The 16,175-nt window shown below is 36.6% G+C and overlaps 1 protein-coding gene across 4 annotated transcripts in view; it reads right to left on the bottom strand.

The window, feature by feature from the left end:
• LOC106880942 (mitogen-activated protein kinase kinase kinase kinase 5) overlaps positions 1-16,175 on the bottom strand; it is a 122,122-nt gene that overhangs the window by 18,776 nt on the left and 87,171 nt on the right. For all 4 annotated transcript variants that reach the window (XM_052971794.1, XM_052971796.1, XM_052971795.1 and 1 more), the window contains 2 exons: positions 6,671-6,701; positions 1,735-2,040 (listed from right to left, as the gene is read on the bottom strand). In XM_052971794.1, the coding sequence (XP_052827754.1) occupies positions 1,735-2,040; positions 6,671-6,701 (337 nt within the window). The remainder of the gene's footprint in view (positions 1-1,734; positions 2,041-6,670; positions 6,702-16,175) is intronic.

The raw sequence follows: 16,175 nt of genomic DNA, 5'->3' as shown, positions 1-16,175 counted from the left end.
ACTTTTTATGGGCAATTTGATTTTATATATGGTTTTGTAATCGAAATCTTTTAATTGACAATAAACCTATTTGTTAAATACTGTTAAATAAACAAATGTAAAAGTAAATGTTATTTTAAGCAAATATTTATGTATAAATTTCATAAAGCCTGAAATATAAAGGGGTCCGCAAGTCAGAAAGTTTGAAACCCCTGCTCTATACAACAAACCATATTACAATACTGCTCACACATTTGCAAAGAGTGCAACTGCTATAAGCACAAACAGTCTGTAGTCATACCCCCATCACAGCTTCCTTAATGCTGTCTGATTGTCAATAACTCCTTACTACTACTGGCTCACAAACACACCACTTCTATAATGGCTACTGCTTCTTCGAGTTAGTAATTAACATAACACTTCTGCTTCGCTTAATACTCAAGCCTCTCTTTTTGTTATACTTAATGCCACTCATCTCCACTACCCCACACATTAAGCTCACTCTGACTATTTACACAAATATGTTTTTGCTAAACCATCCGTGTTACTGTGCTAGTGTCACATAAAAAGCACCCATGCTGGTGTCATGTAAAAAGCACCCATGATTGTGCAATGTAAAATGTACCTGTGCTGTTGCCATGTATAAAACACCCATGCTATGCTAATGCCATGTATAAAGCACTGGTGCCAGTAGCATGAAAAAAAAAGCACCCAGTATACTTTGTAAGGTAGTTGGTGTAAGGAAGGGCATCCAACCATAGAAACCATGACAAAACAGACAATGGAGCCTGGTGCAGCTCTCCGGCTTGCTTGCTCCTGTCAAACCACCCAACCCATGTCAGCATAGAAAACGGACGTTAAATGATGAAGGTAAATATAAATTATAGATTCTAATTAATATAGTCAATTAAAAAAAAAGTGTTATTGATGCATTCAAATCTTCTGATTGTGAAGAGTCTCAGACCAATACACAAATGGGCAACTGAGAAATTTAACATCAATGCATATAAAACAGCCAATGGTTGTATAAACATCATATAGGAGAAGACAGGGCATGGTTTGTCCGGTTGTGGCCAATCAGTCCAATGCATGCTTGGAAGGCTCTCCTGCAGATCAGACACTGGTGGCCTGTTAGGACTGAAGCAAAACAATATTTTCAACCAACAGTTTCATACTTAAAAATATATCACTAACTGCAATGTCATCTTATTCAAACTAGTCAATAAATTAGCTATATAGTCTCTTTAGAGATGATATGGAATTTGTAGTCAGTTTAAAAAGGGAATTTCCCATATATTTATTTCAATCTTAAAGCAAATTCAGGAAACCGAATCCACTTCTAGAATAATATATGAAGCAATGACAAAAACAGTTAACCCTCATGCTCAACCATCGTAAATGAAAACAGGCACCATAGAAATTGTGTCCAGAAAATTCACCATTAACATTTTAGCTGCAGGAAATTTTGCTGTAAAAGAGGCACACAAACAGACTGTAAACAAGATAAATCATTTTAAAGCAATTACCTTTCTCTAGTTTTTTGCAATTTATTTTTTTAAGGTGAATTTTCCTAAGGCAAAAATGTTTATGGCAAAATTTCTTGTAACCCATGGAAATAAATGTATAGCAATCTATGTGTAAGCAATAGGTGCAAGTATTTTGTTAACTAGCATGGCTTGTTTGAAATGTCAGAAATTCTTCTAAATGGGAACTACAAAAATAAGGATTTATCAAAATCAAAACAAAATCACATACAGCTTCCTTCTTCTCCCGTCGCTTCGGAGGTAGCATGGGTGGTTTTTCTTCTTGTGAAAATGGACTTCCATTTTCTGTATTATGTTGAATTTCTCCATTTTGTTGTTGGTGATGCTTTTTTTTCGGTGGAAGTTCTGGAGGGTTATCTTTTTGCATCTCAGTAGGTCGTTTTGCTCTTGGACAAAGGGTTACCATACGATCTATCAAACCTTCAACATCAGGACCTTCGTCATTCTCAAATTCCTCATCGTTACATGCTGTTTCTTCTTCATGCTTCTCTTCTCCATCAGATATACTCACAGAAGGCTACAAAGAAATAATATAATAATAATAATAATAATCCTTTCTACTAAAGGCACAAGGCCTGAAATTTTGGGGCAGGGACTAGCCGATTACATCAACCCCAGTGTTTCACTGGTACTTAATTCATCGACCTCGAAAGATTGAAAGGCAAAAGATAAAATAGGGAAATAATTTTATTCTCAAACACAGGATAATGCTAATAATGTAGCATGAACAGGATAAACTACCCATATTTTGCACAAAAACGTGTCAGTGGCTATCCTGCATTTGAGAATAAAATTATCTCTTTATCTTTCAATACATCTCAATGCTTCTAAAGCAAACTTTGTATACTTTCATTGTAATTTGAATTTAAAAAATAAAATGATTTTTTCCCATTTCAATCCACTTAATGTAATACAAATAAACATGTTTAGCAGTTATAATAGTAGGCCAATCACTATTTCTCTGAATTTCTGGTGGTTACAGTGACAAGGCAGCATTTGCAACTTAGCACAAAAGAAACAACACAAAAGACTGTGTGAGAAGAGCACAAGTCTTTCTCACAAACGGTCACATCCTTTGTTGCTATGTGTCCACTCACAAAGTATAGATCAACATAAAATTGCATATGTGTGTGTGTCTATTTGTGCGAGGGAGTTTGTACATCCTCATCAACATGTATTTGTTTGCAGATTGCAAACAATTGTTTCATTCATGCAATCATTTTCTTGCAATCAATTACAAAAATATGTCCAGGCGTTTTGACACGTCTTGATATCTTTTAGCTGTTTACTCCTTTCAGTCATTTTACTGCAGCCGAGCTGGGGCACCAGCTTACAGGACTTTCTTAGTCAAGTGAATTAACCCTATTGGTTATTTTTCTAAGCTTGGTACTTTTACTGAAACTGCTAAGTTATGGGGACATAAACACACCAACACCAGTTGTCAGGCAGTGGTTGGAGGACAAACACACATCCTTTAAGCCCGTTTATATGAAACGCTTTTGAATGCACTCCTCGAAGCTCCTATACTATTTTTTTTTTTTCCAGAGGTTATTTAGTCTGGTATTTGATGCTATAAATACACACACACACACAGATATATGATGGGCCTCTTTTCAATTTCTGCTAACCAAGTCCAATTACAAGGCTGTGGTCAGCCCAAGGCTATGGTGCAAGACTTGCCCAAGTTGCCATAAAGTGGGACTGAACCCAGAACCCTGTGGTTGGGAAGCAAACTTCTTACCACACAGCCATGCCTTGCATGAGCTTTGTAAATGCAAGGATCATTCAAATTGTGTTGTTTGTTTCCATTTCTCCACACAAATATATCTGGACTGTTTGCTGATTGATTGACCGAGAGATTAATCCAGCATTTAGAAACAAAGGTCGGTGTGAGGAACAACATGTGGCCAGACAAAACTTTGCCCCAACATACATTTGTCTGATCCATGCAAGCATGGAACGCTAGACATTAGAACAATGATGATGATGACACACACATATATACATGTAATCTATGTTGTGTGGTGCATTCTTTACTAGGAAAGGTTTTGGTATTCACAATATCTATTGTGTCCTTTTTTCTAGTGAGAATGTAATGTATCTGAGTCAAGTGTATGCCAGATTGATAGGTGATCAGGTGATTGACTGGTTTCCTAAAAATGTTTACTGCAAATTGTTATATCAGCTGAATCACCAAACTCTAGGAGCTTTACACCCTCTTCATTTCTTGAATTCATATCTATGGCCTCTCTGTATATTGGAAGCCATCATTGTCTTGGTCAACATGTCCACTGAAGTCACCAGCCATTATTATGAAGACACTATCAATTGATATTGAGATACTCTGCAGAAGGGCCTCACAGAGGCAGTACTTCTGCTTTTCTGTCAATCCTGCCTGTGTGACATATGTAGAAATAACCATCATTGTTGAGTTGCCTATTATTAGTTTCCTCTTAACTAACTTATCATACAACCTGAATCAGCTAAAAGTCTGCTAACATCACTCCTGCTGCTTGATGCATGTATATTTATATACATTCCTCCAACCACCTTCTCTAAACCCTCATGACACTCATGGGAGTGTCATGAGGGTTTAGTCTTCAGGTACCGCCCCCAAAGAGTTCAATCAGAAGCAACTGTCATTAGACTGGTTGGATTCCCAAATGCAACTAACTGATACAATGCCTTTTATCCAACCATTTTTTAGACTTTATAATATTTATGCTCAATTACACATAAATTTTTATATGCATTTATATACACATGTATCTTTATGTACATTTATATTTTTTATATATATTTATATTTATATTTCGTATATCTTAAATTTTAATTTAATTATAATTCAAAATATTACCATGTCATATTAAACATACATCTTTCGAAATTTGAATATTGATTTCCTGTGGATATCATTGATAATTTTATAAATTTATTAATGATATAAAAACACATATATATTTATTTGCTCAAAATAATGGAGCACTTAATATAAGTTCAGTAACATATTCTTTTAGAATATTCCTTATAAAATGTATATATGTATGTATGTATGTATGAGTATGTGTCTATCTATATATACAAATGCTTGTATATGTGGGTGTGCATGTGCCAAAACCACCACTGAATAAACCGGCTCAGTTATCTGTAACGGACTGTAGACTGTTTGATCAGCAAGGAGGCAGATGCTATTTATGTCTGCCTCTAATATGATCATTTGGGATGTTTATGACCGCTTTCAGTGACATTTCCTTAACAGTGTGAGCAAGCAGGGTGTGTACGTGTACATCTAAATACGTGTCAACATGTGTAAACCTATCTTTATTCACCTGATCTTTTAATTCAGATCCTTTGTCATGTTTTATTCTCGTAATACTCTAATCTATGTTATGTATTTACTGTGAACTATTGATAGACCCATCTACTGGTTATAACCCAGAAATGCTTTCCATCCACTGTCACTATAGCCAATATCCTACAGGTGACCGCAATATGCCAAGCAAAACTCAGTATATGTAATAAAGTATCTTATTTAAAACGTGATATCTAACTAGATGCAATCTGCAAATATGGATGCAATACAACTAGCTGTGCAATATCCCACCCGTAAAGGGCAAATGCAAGATGCATTGAAATGATCATTGTGTTGAATGAAGGTTCTTGCTAACTCCATTTTCTGTTTCTTACATATATATATATATATATATATATATATATATATATATATATATATATATAGGGTGACAGTGCTAAGCAATGATGTGCATAAATACAAACTGGTTACCAGTTCAAATATTCTTGAGGTATATTCAAACCTGTAAGAAAGCCATTCCCTGTATTTTGTCATGGAGAAAATTTCTCTCTCTTGAAAAATAAGCATAAATACATTGCATTGGTTCACAGCACCCATTAACCAAACTGTTAGATGCATGCATTTTAGAGTGGTTATCTTCTCTTTAGCAACAAAGACTGGAATGGTATTCTTTTATTCTGTTACTCGTTTCAGTCTTTTGACTGTGGCTATACTGGAGCACTGCCTTGAAGAGTTTTAGTCGCACAAATTGACCCCAGGACTTATTAATTTAAGCCTAGTACTTATTCTATCAGTGTTTTTTGTTGAACTGCTAAGTTACAGGGATGCAAACACACCAACACCAGTTGTCAAGCAGTGATGGAGGGGCAAACACAGATACACTTACACACACAAACACTCACATATATATACACAACAGGCTTCTTTCAGTTCCTGTCTACCAAATCCACTCACAGGGCTTTGGATGGCTCAAGGCTATAGGAGAAGACACTTGCCCAAGGTGCCATGAAGTAAGACTGAATCCAGAACCATGTCGTTGAGAAACAAGCTTCTTACTATACCACCATGCTTGCACCTAATATATATATATATATATATATATATATATATATATATATATATACACACACACACACACATGTATACATACACAAACACAATATACATATATATAATAGGATGGGATGGGCATGTATGGTGATTATAACTTTTCAAAATATTGATTATGTTGATATTAGCTAAAAGACCAAGAATAAGAAAGTGTAATTTAAAAATTTTTAACATTTAACTGAAATTCCCTGGGAGATAATCTTGACAGGATGGTGTTGTAAAGATGTCTTCGTAATACAGAAAATGACGCTGAAGTGACAGACATATTCAGTGTCAAAATTTGCATCACATGACTGATATAAAGTTCTATAATGGATGCATACGCATATATTGTTATCTCAATGAGATCACAGAACCTTCTGAAAGGTGAGCAAGAAACTTGAAGTAGAGGTTTGTAACCAGTTAATCAGAAATCAAAATCCCAGCTAAGACATTTCGTTTCTTTTAATTTTCATGTTTTATGCCTACACATTAAGCTGCAAGTAATCTGGACAGATACAGGGTTAGTATCTTTTATTATTTACTTGTTTCAGTCATTGGACTGCAGTCATGCTGCGACACTTCTTTGTTGAGTTGCATTCTTTTGTCATAAAACATGAGCATGTAATTATTAGAGTTAACCCAACAACTCAATATGAATAACAAAATACTTCTATTTCTCCTGTATGATAAAAAAAAAAAAAAAAGATACAAGACTGATAGATTAAGAAGAAAAAATACTTACCTTGGCATCAGATTTCGCAAGTAAAGTTGGCCTAAAAAAGAAAAAAAATCAATGCATTATTTCTCACAAAATAATTTTAAATAAGAAAATATTTGTTGTCTCAAAGCAATTTTGGTTTCCTCTCAGCATTGTCATCAAAGACTGCTTCAGAGCAAACCAAGAGAATAATACCAACTTAGAAAATTTAATAACATATTAGATTTATGAGGTTTCAGACAATTTTCCACATAGACTACATTCCAAATCAATCTGAAGATGATTTCTTCAGAGAACTGACTGAAAGAACAGGAATGGTTCCAAAAGCAACATACTTTATGGGACCCAACCAAGAAGAAATTGCAGACTGCTAGTAGTTTTGAGATATATTTTCTCTTGAGGAGCCAAAACCCAAATATATTTCAGAGACACACATACATTTTGCTTCCTCAATTTCTGCAAAACTTGCTAAAGATTGGTGTGCCTAAATTCTTTTTATTGCATTCAGTGTAATTATGATAAATTAATTCCTTTAACGGTTTGAAATCATTTTTATATCCAACATTAAGCTGATGTTAGATTGAAAGAAATAAAGTGCCGATTTTGGAGCAACATAACTGAAAACAAATGGAAAGAAAACATTGTCAGGCTGACACAAGCAGGAAATTAATAAACATACTTCATTAAAATATTGGCTGAGTGAAAAATGTGTTGGTTGTTAGCCCACTGGAAATCTGATTAAGTAATGTTCCAATACAGTAAGTTGACCAACTTTGTCCAGGTTCTTTGTTGGTTGAGTTCTATCATCTTGCTGAGCTTGTGCTTCCACTATGCCTGCATAAACTTCTTGGAGGCGTCATTCTTTTCCTTTGGTGTTACTGATGTGGCAAATTGAAAAGTATTCGAAGCCTGAATACTTTATCATGATGGTCCCAACGATCTTCTGCCTCAACTGCTCCTCTCCCATCTGCAACTCTGGTAGCACTCCATTTCCAACATGCGCAAACTTCAGTTCTGTGTGCTGCTGTTTTAGTATCCCTGGAATCTCTATACTTCATGGCATCTCTCATTCATGTCACTACAAACTCTTCTGTGAGGCTGCTGAAGGGAAGTTGTAGGACATTAGTAGCTCTGTATAGAACAATACTGTTTAGACTCCTTGGAAAGCTTTGTCACCTCCTCAAATAACTAATCTTCTCTAAGGTTTCCGCAGTTGATATACTGACATCACAAAGTGACAGAGGACATAAAATCCTGCACAAGATGGTGTGCATGTATACCCAAATCTCAATTCTCAAAGACTCTACTTGTTTTGCAGATGGTAACTATGCCCTTCAGGTTGCAGTCAAAGAGTTTTTCCAAGCTCTTGACAGGTTGCACTGTCAGTGTTGGGATGGCGGTTACAGATAAAGTGAAGTGAAACTTTTCAATCACTTTCTCTCTTTACAGGACAAAGGGCATTAACTTTGATGGTTTGAAATTGACCCTTGTCCATGAGATAAGCTTCTCAAGTCCAACCGAGAGTGTCGTGTCAGGTCATCACCATCATCATCATCATCGTTTAACGTCCGCTTTCCATGCTAGCATGGGTTGGATCTATGAATATTGTTATTAATGGCTGTTGTACACCAATATTGCTGACTATGTATAATATCAATACTATGATAATGTCCAAAGCAGGATCAAAAAAGGTTGGTTGAAACGGTGAAGCCAATTCTGATTATTTTCTCTCATCTGTGCCACTCTAGTTTTGTGGATCTCACAACTAAACATTTGCAAAAATAATAAAGATTGAGGTCTTTGATCTTGCTGGGAACATGAAGCAATTGAAAAGCCTCCCAACTAGGTCGAGAGGCATAGATAATTCACAAATCCAAGAACACAATTTACAACCCACCAAACGCTTCCATTCTTTAAACAAAATGGTCTTATCACTTCAATGGTGATCAGCTTGTATTCTGCAAAGGTAGAAACACAAATCCCAAAGGCAAAAAGCACATACATACACAACTGTAGATATCTTTATTGGGATGTGTGTGTGTGTGTGTGTATTATTTTGTGATCAAATGAGTGATACCATACATGAATTGTTTCCCTTTTCTGTGTTAGACACAAACCGTAAGTATCTAAGACAAGTGCATGCGCACATGCGTGCACATAGACCTCTTGATGTTTGTTTTACATAAAGTTATATATAAAAACAACTGAACATTAAATTTCCTCAATATTTTCCAGTAAAGTATCATATGTATTTTTACAAAGAAAATGTCGACAGTGACTTCTGAGTTTTGGCATACTTTGAATCATCAGAGTAATGATAAGCAAGTAAGCCAAACCTTTCAAGTCTCTGTCAAGTCAACCATTTCCTTGTAAAAATATGATATATATAACTTCAATTTTTTAATCATACTTTCACCTAATACCCTAACAATAATGACAGAGAAAAGAGCAAATTTCATTTATTCCATGATTAAATGTCTGTCTGTTGCTGTGCACTGTAGATAGTTTGGCTCACAAGACTAAATTTTCAATCCCAATTTTAAAGTTTCTCTATAATTTTGCTGACTTCATAATAATTCTAAATATAACATGGTGCTCTTGAGAAGAACATGAGCAATGCAATTGTGTCTAAAAACACAAATGCATTCATGAGATTCATAGAGTTTTCACACTATGAATCTCATGAATGCAATTGTGTTTTTAGAACATAATTTACAACCCACCAAACGCTTTCCTTCCTTAAACAAAATGTTTTTTTTCTCTTTAAAATCATGAACTGTGTAAAGGAGAGAATATATGTGAAGGCAGTGCCCCAGCATGGCCTTAGCTATGGTGTCTGAAATAAACTGAAGAATTGAAAAATACATATACTGCATTTGATGGCATATAAGATGCACCTTTTTTTTCCCATAAAAAAAAATGTATTAAATAAAATCCCCTCAAATCAGACTTGAATTTGGGACTAAATTATGTCCTAAAAACATTTTTTGTCTAAATATCTGCTGCTGAAACTGGGGTGTATCTAAGATGCCCATGTGTCTTTTATGTCTCAAGCAAACATTATTTCCTCATGGACACAAATATATGAATCTTAATATCTCGGTAGTATTGATAAATATAGAATGTACTTATATTTCTAGTATATCAAATCACCTCTGTTCATCACAATTTAACGTCCACCTTCCATGCTGGCATGGGTTGGACAGTTTGATAGGAGCTGGCCAGGTAGAAGACTACACCAAGTTACTGTCTGTTTTGGCATGGTTGTTACAGCTGGATGCCCTTCCCAACACCAACCACCCTGCAGAGTATAATATGTATATTGAAATTATAATGTTTTAAGAATGTGAACTGGATATGCTTACATAATACTCTTGTAGCTAAGTTGTTCTCATGTTTGTTTTATATGTGTTTTTCCATTTAAGCATAGGTTAGACATTTTATTAATGTCCTGTTTAACAGCTGGATGTAAGCACAAAGTGAGTGGTTGATTGATTGACACAAAATGACAACACTGCTCATAGCGGGCGACTTTCTTATTAGAAAACTCATGTAAAAAAAGCATAGACATGCATACATATACACACATGCATGCACCAGGCATCTTTTAGTTTCAGTCTCCCAAACCCATTCACAAAGCTGTGGTTGGCCTAGGGTTAAAGCAGAAGATATTTGCTCAAGGTGTTGTGTAGTAGAGCAGAACTTGAAACCATCTGACTGAGAAGCGAACTTCTTAACCACACAGTCATGCCTCATTTATAAATGTACTATTTGATATCAATATAATATCACTGTTTAATACACACACATATAAGATCATTTATAAATGTATTATTCAACATCACTGAAAGGAACCAAGATACTTTCAAAGTTTTTTTTTTTCTTTCATATACTTGCTTAATTCTAGTCAGATTTCATTGTATCAACAAAATGCTTTTATTTCATTCAGTGAAATTATGGTAAATAAATTCCTTTAATAGTTTGAAATGGTTTTTATACCCAACATTATTATACTGATGTTAGATTGAAGAAATAAAGTGCTAACAATTGAAAATAACTGGAAAGAAAATATTGTCAGGCTGACATAAGCAGGAAATTAATAGATATACTTTAAAATACCAGTTGACAGAAAAGTTTGCTGATTGAAAAAGACAATCCCTGCTCCCACAAAAGTATGACATTATACACATATATCAGGATCTAATGAAACAGAAGTCCCACTGTTATAAAGCTGAAGAGCATAAACTAAAACCTGTTTAAGAAAATAGAATATCTGGTACATTTGAAGATAAATACTAAATAACCTATAGGTAGGAAATATTTTAAATATTTTAAACCTTCTGCATTCCAATAACTGTCAAATGGAATGCTTATTTATTCACATTGCTTTGAATTAATCATGCATTATTTCAATGTGTTAGGACGTGGGTATACACATCTGGTGTAAAATGATATTGTGTAAATAAATAGTGGTTGTCTAAAAATAATCTATGGTAAAAATATATATTAACACAGAACACACTGTACTACTCAAACATAGGCATGATGCTCAGTATTCACTGTTCAACTACTGACTGTTAAACCAACACACTTCAAACTAACACAGTAAACCAACATGGTCGAACAGTCAGCTTTACCCTTGACAGTTCACTCGGCTCTTATTTATTGTAATCAGTCACCTTCAGTCATGTGGGAGTGTTCAGGATTCTCCCACAACACAATGATTCAAGATTTTGATAATGTGATTGTCTATTGTTATAATAACAGTGTAGGGTAGGTGTGAGAGAATTGAATCTAGCCTGCTTAAATGTTAAAGGGTTAAATATTCACTTGAACATTCTAAAGCTTTAAGAATTTATAACCTACACTCATTTAAAAAACCCCAAAAAAAAAACCTTTAATCTAATAATTGTTTTCTCTTGGAATAATGTATCTGGATAACAATGAGGTAGCGAACTGGCAGAGTTGTTAGCATGTTGGACATGTTTAATGCATTTCTTCCAGCTCTTTACATTCCGAGTTCAAATGCTGCCAAGGTCAACTTTGCCTTTCATCTTTCTGGGGTTAAGAAAATAAAGTACCAGTTATGTCCTGGGATTGATATAATCAACTTGTCCCCTGCTGTCAGAATTGCTGGCCTTGAATCTTGCAAGGGACCAGTGTTCAGCGGGATGTTGTGATCCCAGTCACTTATATACACCACAGAAATCAAGTCACCAGCCTTATGAGTCTTAGGGGTCAAGAAAAAACATCCAAATAACAGGGTCTTTACAGTTTGCTAATTTCTGGATATTATTGGGTCAATATATGTTCCATGGTCACTAATGATAAATTTCCAACTCATCTCACAGATCAATGACCATCTACATTCCTTGTAAAGTTTCTATTTTCACATTAAAACATTAAGACAATCCATGCAACTAACTTTTTTCTTTTCTTCTTTATTTATCCTGCATAAATTAGATTCTGACTCTAGAAACTGTTAGCTGTTTACTTAATACTTTTGTACAATACAAAGTATTAAGATGCTTTGTATTTCTTAACTGTTAATCAAAGTAGTACTAAGCTAATTTTTATATAGGTTTTGTTAATTAACATTTTCACCCTCAAATTAAGTATGGCACGAATAATTTGCATACAACTGTTAATTTCATATTAAAAAAAAAATTTCTTTCCCTGGTGCCACATAAAAAGCTCCCCCATTGGTGCTATGTAAGAAGCACTTGTGCTGGTGCCACGTATAAAGCACTGGTGCTAATGCCAAGTATAAAGCACCCAGTACATTATGTAAAGTGGTTGGAATTAGGAAGGGTACCCAGCCATAAAAACCATGCTAAAACAGACAAATGAGGCCTGGTGCAACTCTCTGGCTTGCCAACTCCTGTCAGACAGTCCAATCCAGGCCAGAATGGGAAATGGATGTTAAATGATGATGTTTTCTTTCCCCGAGACTAAAAAGTGTCAATCCCGATACTTCAGAATCCTCTTCTCACATTACAACAAACCCATCTGCACTCAAGTATTTTATTAAAGAACAGCCATGACCTTTGCAGCATCCCCTCCCAGGTTGAGGAGGTTGATATATGTTTCATAAGATGCAGGCTGGTTTTATACCAGGAAGTGGCATTACTGATGCCCTTACTACAACTGCAGGAAAAGTACCTTGCAAAGAATATAGCATTTAACTTGGAGAAAACTTTTGGCAGGATTCCACAATCTGTAATCTGGTGATTGTTAAAGAAACTAAGGGGAGATGAACTGCTTGTGAGGGTCATGCAAGCCATGGATAGAAGTATAGTCTGCAGGGTAAGCATACAAATTGGTGCTCAAAGGGATCAGTTTTTACCCTCCAGCTATTTAGAGTAATTCTACAAGTTATATCAGAAGGATTTAAAACTGACAACTCATAGGAACTCCTGTATGTTGATGACAGAGATCTTATATTTAAATCTATTACAGAGACTTAGAAATTCAAAATATGGAAGTAAAATTTAGAATTCAGAAAGAAAGAGAGAATATTAATGCTTTAAGACTGATTTAGAGAGAGAGAGAGGGCTATGTTAGATTTAGTAAGTAGGGGGAAACAGGACCATGTTACAATCACAGAAATGGTCATGCTCAATAGGCAGGAAAGTAGTAAGTAAAAATGCCATAAAGTGAACCCAATACAAAATATGTACAGCAGGATCATATGTAGGCCAATTGAAAAGGTAGACTTGGTATGTGGCAGATTCACAGAAGCAGTAAGAAGTAGGAGCACATGCGAAACAAATTCTTAGGAGTGGCTGTGTGGTAAGTAGCTTGCTTACCAACCACATGGTTCCGGGTTCATTCCCACTGCATAGCACCTTGGGCAAGTGTCTTCTACTATAGCCACGGGCCGACCAAAGCCTTGTGAGTGGATTTAGTAGACGGAAACTGAAAGAAGCCCGTCGTATATATGTATATATATATATGTATGCACGTGTATATGTTTGTGTGTCTGTGTTTGTTCCCTCAGCATCGCTTGACAACCGATGCTGGTGTGTTTACGTCCTCGTAACTTAGTAGTTCGGCAAAAGAGACCAATAGAATAAGTACTAGGCTTCCAAAGAATAAGTCCTGGGGTCGATTTGCTCGACTGAAGGTGGTGCTCCAGCATGGCCGCAGCCAAATGACTGAAACAAGTAAAAGAGTAAAAGAGTAAGAGTAACTCTCCAGAAATAGTTGTCAAGAAGGGGCCTAATTTGCAATGGAGGTGGGTGTCCTAAAGAGAAGGGTGAGTCTTTAGGATATGGTCCTACTTATGCTAAGGATGTGCTCTTACCAGGATAGATCTTCAGTGAAAGTAAGGCCCATACTTGGAGTGACTGCAAGGGATTTTGCTAAGTGCCACTTATGTTTAGAGAGTGAGGTGTTTTCTTGATATAAGTAGGGCTTGAGGTTTATTATTACTTTTTTTTTTTTTCGCTGTTAGAGACAAGATAGGAAATGGACTACTGATATATGCTCTCAAAGTCTCCCTTTCTGGAATCAATGCAAGTTTGGTAGGCTGTGTCTGAGTTGTATGTAGATATGTTAGGGAACAATGTACTTGACAGGGCCATTAGGGAAAAGAAACAGGCTTGGAAGGTCTGGAAGAACGGTGGTAGCAGGGAATTGTATCAGACTGCCAGAAGGAAAGCTAGGAGACGGGTTTATTTAGCCACAGAGGAAGCAGATAAGAAAAAATTTGCCAATGTTCTGTGCCGTGAGGACCAAAGACTTGAGGTATTTCATGTTGCAAGACAGTGTGTGAGAGAGAATCGTGATGTCGAAGGAGAGAAATGTGTCCGCATGGATGATGGTTCACTTGCACTAAATGAGGCTGCAAAGAAAGAGGTTTTGAGACGCCACTATGAAAGGTTGCTCAATAAAGAGAATGAATGGGAGAAAGAGAGTCTGCCCAATGCCGACCCAACAGAGGGATCAGCTATCCGAATTGACAATATTTTGGTAGATAAAGCAATTAAGGGTATGAAGACAGAGAAAGCCCCTGGCCCATCAGGAATCACCGCAGAGATGCTCAAAATATCTGGCAGTGTCGGCTATAGCCTAGTCACCCGTATAGTTAGCTACTACAAAGGTAAAGGTGACACTTTAGGCACAAATAATTACAGAGGTATCATGATGTTGGATCAGGTAATGAAGGTCACATAGAGGGTCAAAGCCCAACTAATTAGGGAAAGAGTCAGTCTAGATGAGATGCAGTTTGGGTTCGTGCCAGGGAAAAGCACCACTGATGCTATATTTCTGGTAAGACAGTTGCAAGAGAAATACCTAGCCAAAGATAAACCTCTGTACCTGGCTTTTGTTGACATGGAGAAAGCCTTTGACAGGGTCCCCTGATCCCTTATCTGGTGGTCAATGAGGAAACTAGGGATAGATGGATGGTTAGTGAGAGCTGTGCAAGCCATGTACAGGGATGCTGTCAGTAGGGTGAGGGTTGGCAATGAGTACAGTGAAGAATTTTGAGTAGGAGTCCACCAAGGGTCAGTCCTCAGCCCCCTCTTATTCATCATCGTCCTCCAGGCAATAACAGAGGAATTCAAGATAGGATGCCCCAGGGAGCTCCTCTATGTTGATGACATTACTCTAATTGCTGAGTCACTATCAGAACTAGAGGAGAAGTATCAGATCTGGAAGCAAGGAAAAGTATCGAAGGGCCTTAGAGTCAACTTAGCTAAAACCAAAGTTTTAATAAGTCAACTTCGCTAAAACCAAAGTCTTCAGGTAGATGGTCCTGCTTGATCTGTAGAAAAAGCGTAGGTAGAAACTCCATAAGATGTACCCAGTGTAAGCTATGGACACATAAGAGGTGCAGCAATGTCAAAAGAAGGCTAACTAGGAAGATAGTTTTTGTATGTGACAAATGCTCAGGTACTATAAACACTGAAAATGTGCAAAGAACAACTTCTGTCACATTCCAGGGAGAAAAACTAGAAGTAGTTGATATTTTCTGTCACCTTGGGGACCAAGTCTGAAGCAAGGGTGGATGCTCTGAAAGCATAGCTGCTAGAATAAGAATAGCCTGGGCAAAGTTCAGAGAGGTCCTACCTCTGCTGGTGGCAAAGGGCCTCTCGCTCAGAGTAAAAGGTAGACTGTATGATGCATGTGTACGAACAGCCATGCTACATGACAGTGAAACATGGACCGTGACTGCTGAGGACATGTGTAAGCTCACAAGGAATGAAGCCAGTATGCTCTGCTGGATGTGTAATGTCAGTGTGCATACACGACAGAGTGTAAGTGCTCTGAGAGAAAAGTTGGATTTAGGAAGCATCAGATGTGATGTACAAGAGAGACAAATGCACTGGTATGGTCATGTGTTGCGAATAAATGAGGATAGCTGTGTGAAAAAGTGTCACACCCTAGCAGTTGAGGGAACCTGTGGAAAAGGTAGACCCAGGATGACCTAAGATGAGGTGGTGAAGCACGACCTTCGAACATTGGGCCTTGCTGAGGCAATGACTAGTGACTGAGACCTTTGGAGATATGCTGTGCTTGGGAA

Source organism: Octopus bimaculoides, chromosome 11 (assembly GCF_001194135.2).
Source record: "Octopus bimaculoides isolate UCB-OBI-ISO-001 chromosome 11, ASM119413v2, whole genome shotgun sequence".
In the NCBI taxonomy this organism is placed as follows: domain Eukaryota; kingdom Metazoa; phylum Mollusca; class Cephalopoda; order Octopoda; family Octopodidae; genus Octopus; species Octopus bimaculoides.
This window is presented reverse-complemented; position numbering and strand designations above follow the sequence as displayed.